We start from the raw sequence: 7,240 nt of genomic DNA, 5'->3' as shown, positions 1-7,240 counted from the left end.
TTACATGACTGTATAAGGAAGTTCCAATTCAATGTTTTGGAAATGTATAATTTTTGCATGAAAGATATATGACTTTTTTTCCTACATAATTTGGAGTAATCAGCAGGTACCACTCTGCCTTATTTAGTGGGTAGTTTCTCACAGAAGGTAAATTTGATTGAAAGATGACAGTGATTTTTTTCTCTATTTCCAGAGAAATTCCTACCAGTTCTTAACTGATTAACCTGTTTTTGACAGTTAATCAGTTACTTAAGCTTTCACAAAGTTAGCAAATGCCTGCTTTAATAATGCCTCAAATCATAATGAAAATTTATTTCCATGTGGTCCATCTTGACACAGACCAAATCATCCCACCGAGATTTATCATAACATAAAGAAGCCTAAAATTTGTTTGTCCTTCACAAGATACGTAGGTTGCATAACACACTCATACTATTTGTTTTTTTAAAACTGGGATACACTATTAACTAAATGCTACTGAATTATCTGGTTAGATGGTTTGATGTTAGTAAGAAGTTAATTACCTCTGTATACTCACCAACACTGTCTATTGTGTCCAGATTACAAAAGTCTGCTCACCCAGTGGAGGGCATTCTCTGCCACAGTGCAAAGGCCCGAGTACTAGCCTATTGCATATGCCGCATTCCCAAGCATGGCTTTCCACAAGAACTTCCTCTAACAAACTGTTCCAATATGACACGTCCTGCATAAAGCATTGGTAAAAAGTATTTTGTTACTCTATACAAATTATTCTCGCTTAGTCTAATTGAGTGAGAACTTAAACTTTACCTTTATTTTTCCAACTTAAAAGAATATCAGAATATTTTATGTCTTCAAACAAGCTTTAAATTATTAATAACTCTAATCTTCTAGAATCTGTTCCAAGTTAATACTGTATTAGGTATGCATGGTTCTGCTCCAGATAAACAAATATTGATGAAAGAGAAATGACAAAGTATTTTATAAGTTCATTTTTTTTCTTATTGAAATAAATGAATAGTTACACTTATCAGTAAGAGATTAATGAGGCCTAAAACTTTTTTGTCCCTTTAAAGATACGTAGGTTGCATGACCCATTGATACTATTTGTTTAAAAACAAATGTTATACACTGTTAATTAAATGCTGGCAGAATCATTTTTTAAAAAAAAACATATACTTTGACTCCATACTGGAAAACCTATACTTGTAGATTTATTTAAAGTATAAAGCTTGATAAACCTTGAAGCGAATAAATCAGAAAATCTTTAAATACAAATATTAGATACAGCTTTAGGATTTCTGCAGTTTTCTTGGTGGGGGTGCTTAATCAGCTATTTGAGACTTCACAGGGTTAACTAATGCCGCTTTAATAACTAAAATCAAAATGAAAATTTATGTTTTCATGTGTTCCATTTTAACATAGATCAAATCATCACACTGAGATTTATCATAGCACGAATGTTTTGCGAACAAATTTTTATAAATCCCTAATTTGTATTGAGCTAAATTTCATTTGTAATGTTGCTTTCATAATTTATTTGGCACATATTGATTTTCTGGCAATATTTATTGAGTAGGAAAACCATTATGAGTAGTTGAGATGTAGCTAGCATCTATCCCTCTTCTCTTCTCAATAACCTTCCTTCCTCTTGTGAACGCATATCTTACACACACAAAAAATGGGCTTTGTCTTTGTCCACAGGTGAAGGATTAAATCTAACTTACATCATTCAGCCCAGAATACTCCTTTATCAAATGACTTTACTAAAGTTAACTCCCAGTGTACTGGGAATTTTAGAAATTAGGCTTTTTCTCTTCCTCTTCATCACAGGGTTGAAGAAGTTAAACCCAGAATAGCTTTTGTTATTTGCTGCCATGCAGAATGTAAAGCTAAGTGGTTAGAGTCAAGTAAAATCCTAGGGAAATTGAGCAAAATACCAATCACATTTATTGCCAAGCCAAATTTAACTCTTGGCACTGTTAATCATGTCCGAAAATAATTTTTCTGGAATTTCTTTTTCCAGGTTCAGTCAGATCTGCACTTATTTGTAAAGAAGTATATAACATATAGGACTTTTGTTACTGGGAGTGGGGTTACAGGTAATGGGCTAGAATGGTTTAAAAGAAAGAACTCTCTGTCATACAAAAAGGTAAAAATCTTTGTTTTACAGTTGCATAACAGTTGCTTTACTTTGGACCTCACAACATGTGCTACCAATATTGTTCAGTAATTGAAAAATAATAAGTAAGATGATGGATTCTATACTAAGAAATGATGAAATGTTTCTTTGATATTTGCTTCTGAAAGCAGACAGAAAAGAATGTTTTGCCAAGAGTGGCTCTTCTGTGATCTGTAATAAAAGTATGTTAAACTTAATTTTGAGGGCCCTCCATGTTTGGGAGAGTTGAATTACATAAAACAAACCAAAGAGAGGGCTGGCTATAAAGTATTTGGAGATAAGAGATACAGTAGGGTAATTAAAAAGGAAAAAGAAGTTATAAAGGAAAATACAAAGGAATAGGAAATGTATGGCCTTCCCCTAGCATATTGTAAATTATAACTTTTCTTATTGAAAAAGTATATAGACATAGCATGGAAATAAAACTGAAATAAGGATTGAGAGGCAATAAGTATAAATACCCATTAATTCTCATTGTTTCTACTGGCTTCTGCGAAGATACAGATTATACGTATGTATATGTGTAAAAAACTCTTCAAAATATGTCTTAAATAAATTTTTCCCAACTAAAGATGAAAACAAAATAACTTATTTTTCAAAAGACTTTCATGTGACTAATTTTCATGTTTTCCAAATGTAATTAGCTGACATTCTTTTTATATGCATGCTTAGTATTATCTTTCAACATGGTATACAAACAATATTTTTCTAAGCTGCTATGGTTACTGATCTTCGAAGGCCTCATTAAGAATCATTTTTAATAAAGAAATATAAAAAAACTAAGTCCAATTTCCTTTTTAAAGTAATATTTAATTTCATTAATTCCCATTTACAAGTGGAATGGATGGGAATGGGTTTAATTCTTCAGCAATATTTTTATGTTAATGAATGATATTTTGATGCAATATATATGGCAATAAACCTCCATGTGTTCTCCATTAGTACTGTATTTTTCAAAAATGGAGATATAGCACTAATAATTACTACTTGTAAAATGAAGAACATTATTATTTTGGTGATTTTACTTATCTTGACTGAGTTGTAAATTCTTAAAAAGTAAATTCTAACAATTAGAGAATACTGATTTGATTTCCACCTTTTTAGTATGTTTATTTTACCCCAAAGCAAACATTAAACACATAACCTTGCTAGGACAGGCCACCTTGTTGGTATTATGAAAGATTGGTGGGAGTAAGAAATAGTATCACTGATATGCAAAATTGTGTGGTTATCTCTGCAAATCATTAGGAAAATGTTGAAAGGTTAAAAATCAAAACAAATTATAGTGGTGGCCCCCAAAACTATTTTAACATTATTTTGACGATGTGTAATTTAGTCTCAACCAAAATCTTTTTTTCTCATTCATAATAATCTCCCTCCCCTCAAATGTCTTTTAAAAATACATGAAACAGTTCGATAGCAAAAATCAAAGAGCACAAACTATTCTCAAAAAAAGAAAAATCTCTAGTGCAGAAAGAAATCTCAAAGAGCAGATTCCTTTGCAGTCATTAATCAATGAGCTTGCAAATACTATGAAGATTTCTCTTTCCTCTTTAGTGGACAGTCTACTCTATTCGAAGTTTCCACTCCCACTCCATTTTCTATTCTTTTTTTAGAAGACCTTGACCGTTTCTTCTTCATACATGAGACCTGAATATTAGAATCCTCTATCCACCGCTGAAGCCAGAGAGTAATTAAGTTCCATGTTATGTAGGCTTGTATAGTGCAACTGGAGGACAGAACAGCAATTTTAGCTGCCAACACATTTACATTTCCAGTAATGGCATCAGGATTCTGATTCTGTGATCCAGCTAGGTGAAACCCAACAGTGACTACAGAAACAATTAAAGTCACAAGTCTACCCAAGATAAACACGATGGCCCATAGAGATATGCCTTTCTGGTACTTTTCATCACTAAAGTAAAACAGGCCGCACATGTGGGAAAGTAATTCAACAAAATAATGCAGTACCAAAAGAAGAAGTCCCAAATGATTCAAGTACAAGAGATAAGCTCCAGTAATGTGAAAGAGGTGAAGACCAATGTACACAACTTGACGAGGGATGTCTTGTTTTTTGGTTTTCTGGAAGTAAAGTTCAGGAAAAGCATGAAACCAGTAAGCCAACTGGGATATGTAGAAAAACTTCATTTGAAATGTCATCATGCTATGGGGATGGGCCCTCCATATGAGAGTTGGGTCTGACAGGCAGTTTTCAGAGATTAAAATGAATGTGCCCCAAATACAAGAAAAAAAGTAGAACACACTAAACTGACCAGATTCGTTAAACTTGTTTTGTTTCGCTTTGGTGAACTGCATTCTCCTGTTAATTTTATCCAACACATACTCCTGAATTGTGGCATGAATAATTATTGCCACCAGCATGTAGAAGAAAACCGTGGCCAAATCTTTGACACCATAATAATAAAGGGACTTTGATCCCGTGGCTTGTTCCTCTGCTGCAGGGACGGCAACACTGTGCTGAAGAGTGAGAAACACGATGGATGCTTCTGCTGTTCCCTCGAACACAAGCCCCAGCAGGAAGAACATCCCCACGCAGGAGACGATGTCCGCATGATTCTGCAGGATGAATTCCTGACTCAGAACGGGGGGGTTCCTGGTGCCCTTCTTACGGAGCCCCATGGTGGCGCTTCCCGGATACTCACCGGCGAACCGCAGCCGCCTCCCCCTGGCTGCTCCTTACAGCGGCGCCGCCACAGTAGCAGCTCCGGGGACTTCACTTCCCATTCCGAAGTCAGTCCAGGGTCGCTGCGGCCGCCCAGAAAATAATAAATCAAAGGCGAGGGCCGAGCGGAGCTGAGCATGCGCACCAGGGGGACCGCGGAGGCAGGGAAGGAAATCGAGCGCCGCGCCCCTACCCGGCGCCAGGCCGGGGGTTGCGAGCGTTGATCTTCAACCTAGATCATCGCTTCTTCAAACTCCCTGCCAGCGCCAAGATGCTCCTGAATTCTTTTTTCAGTAGCATCTTCATTAGTAATCATGATATACACCTATAGAGCTCTGGTTATTCTTAAGATCGTTAATTATAACAACAAAAGCATAATAGTAACAGCAAACTCTCAGTGCTACTTGTCAGTTGTTGTGCTAAGCATTTTATTTATATTTATGGATTTAACTTTCCGGAAACATCCAATGAGGTAGATACTGTGATAATCTCCCCTCCTCCACCTCTTTTCAAGAGACAAAACACTGAGGCACAGAGAGTTTGAATAATATGGCCAAGATCACATCCCAAGTAAATGTTAGAGCAAAGATTTAAATCTAGTCTGGCTCCAGAGCGCGTGCTTTTCACTATTGGGCTGTATTGCCTCTTATTGTAAATCAGTTATACCTGGAAATATTTACTAGGTCAGCAATATAGCATATTAAAAATAGTTCCCCTATTAGCGATAATAATAATAATAATTGCAAAGACATCTTCTAGCCAGTATTTCGAAAGACTGGCAGTTAGAAGGAGAGAAGTATTAGTTCACAGAAAGGTCTTCTGGCTACAAATCTGAAAACCGAATTTCTTCATTATAACAGATAAGAACCTCATATGTTATTTGTGTAGGTTTTGCATATATAATTTTGATAAAATTTACATTTCAAAAACACCTTCCTAGCGCTAATATTTCTCAATACAAATTTCATGTCAGTCTTCAAATTTGTCCTTCAATGCAGAGCAGTTTTCTTGTTTCTTCAGTGTCTCCAGAGATTACAGTCATTTCTGATAGACTTAAGATTTGAAGTTTATAACACACATTTTAGATGAAAAATTGCCACAGGATTTAAAGAATAAAGCACGGAGTATATATTCAGGCGGCCCAACTCCCTTTTATAATTGTTTCTCTGCATCCCATGCACTGATAATAGATGCGAACCAAATTGTGTCATTACTTTTATGATGTTGAGAAAGTTATCTGACATTGATGGACAGTGCACCTGCATTTCCTATAATAGCCAAAATATTGCATATAACATTTGTTGTAGAAAGTGTTCCTGAGCTAAGGAAGGTACCTACATATTTTTTCACTGTAAGAATTCACTATATCTTGAAGGATTCCTCATTGAAGTACATTTTTTGAGGGTTCACTGTAGTCTTTGTTGGTTTTCCTAGTTGTTTCTCAGTTCTTGGCTCTGAACTAAATCATCCAGGAGTAGAGATCCAAAAACTAGGGCACCAAGAAATTAAAAAAAAAAAAATCAAACTTGTTGATAGTGGTCCTTAAGAACCAGTCAAACACAAGAACAGTGCCTTGAGGGGATTGTCAAGACTTTATTCAATAAGGTAGATATTTACCTCTATGAGACCAATTGTATTTTTAAGTATAGAATTCATTACAGGCATAAACAATATGACTATGATCATTTTGTGGCACACTAATTAAATATAAAAATTACTTGTGTAACTTCTAAATTTAGATTTCATATTTGGCATACAGGCCTCCCAACATTACTTGTAAAAATAGGCAGATTTTGACCTAAGAAAAAATTACATATCAAAGTGAACAATGCACATATTTGTGTATACATTTTAAATAGTATTTTATTATTAAGGAAAGAAAAAATCCATTATGGGCTATTTTAAAATTATCTCTTGACTCTAAAAAAGAACAATTAAGCTTTTTTTCCTCTTTCTACTTGCTTTTCATGTAGAGGTACTTTCTTCAGCATATCCTCTCTCCTTTTGTTGAGCTTGTAACACCAAATGATAGCCTGTATTGTAAAATTTTTATTTTAGGTTTACATTTAATGTACTCTGTTTGAATTTTAGATTTAGATTTCACCCAAATATTTAGATTTCACCAAATGTTCAGATTTCATAAAACATAAAATGTCAAATTAATGGAATATATAAGGGTATTTCAGTAATATTATATGATATTTGATTCTCTTGGTTTTACTGAAATTTTTATTTAACAAAGAATAAACTATATATATGAATATTTTCAAAAATTATAACATCACTATGAAAATTAAATCATATTATGTATTTTGTAGGGATTTTTCCTTTATGCACAGCCCTATGTCTATGGCACAGATAATTATTAAATTTCAATTGGAGACTTCTACTTCCAT

General features: G+C 34.4%; 1 protein-coding gene across 1 annotated transcript; it reads right to left on the bottom strand.

Annotated features, from left to right (window-relative positions):
- Positions 1-2,839: 2,839 nt before the first annotated feature.
- On the bottom strand, positions 2,840-4,830 carry TRAM1L1 (translocation associated membrane protein 1 like 1). The gene has a single exon (XM_012473079.2). The coding sequence runs from the start codon at positions 4,799-4,801 to the stop codon at positions 3,692-3,694; it is 1,110 nt and encodes a 369-aa protein (XP_012328502.1). The 5' UTR covers positions 4,802-4,830; the 3' UTR covers positions 2,840-3,691.
- Positions 4,831-7,240: the final 2,410 nt, after the last annotated feature.

The sequence above is a fragment of the Aotus nancymaae genome, unplaced genomic scaffold (assembly GCF_030222135.1).
Source record: "Aotus nancymaae isolate 86718 unplaced genomic scaffold, 86718_ANA_hifiasm-v0.15.2.pri h1tg000033l, whole genome shotgun sequence".
Taxonomy (NCBI): domain Eukaryota; kingdom Metazoa; phylum Chordata; class Mammalia; order Primates; family Aotidae; genus Aotus; species Aotus nancymaae.
Note: the sequence above shows the minus strand (reverse complement) of the source record. Positions and strands in the feature narration are given on the sequence as shown.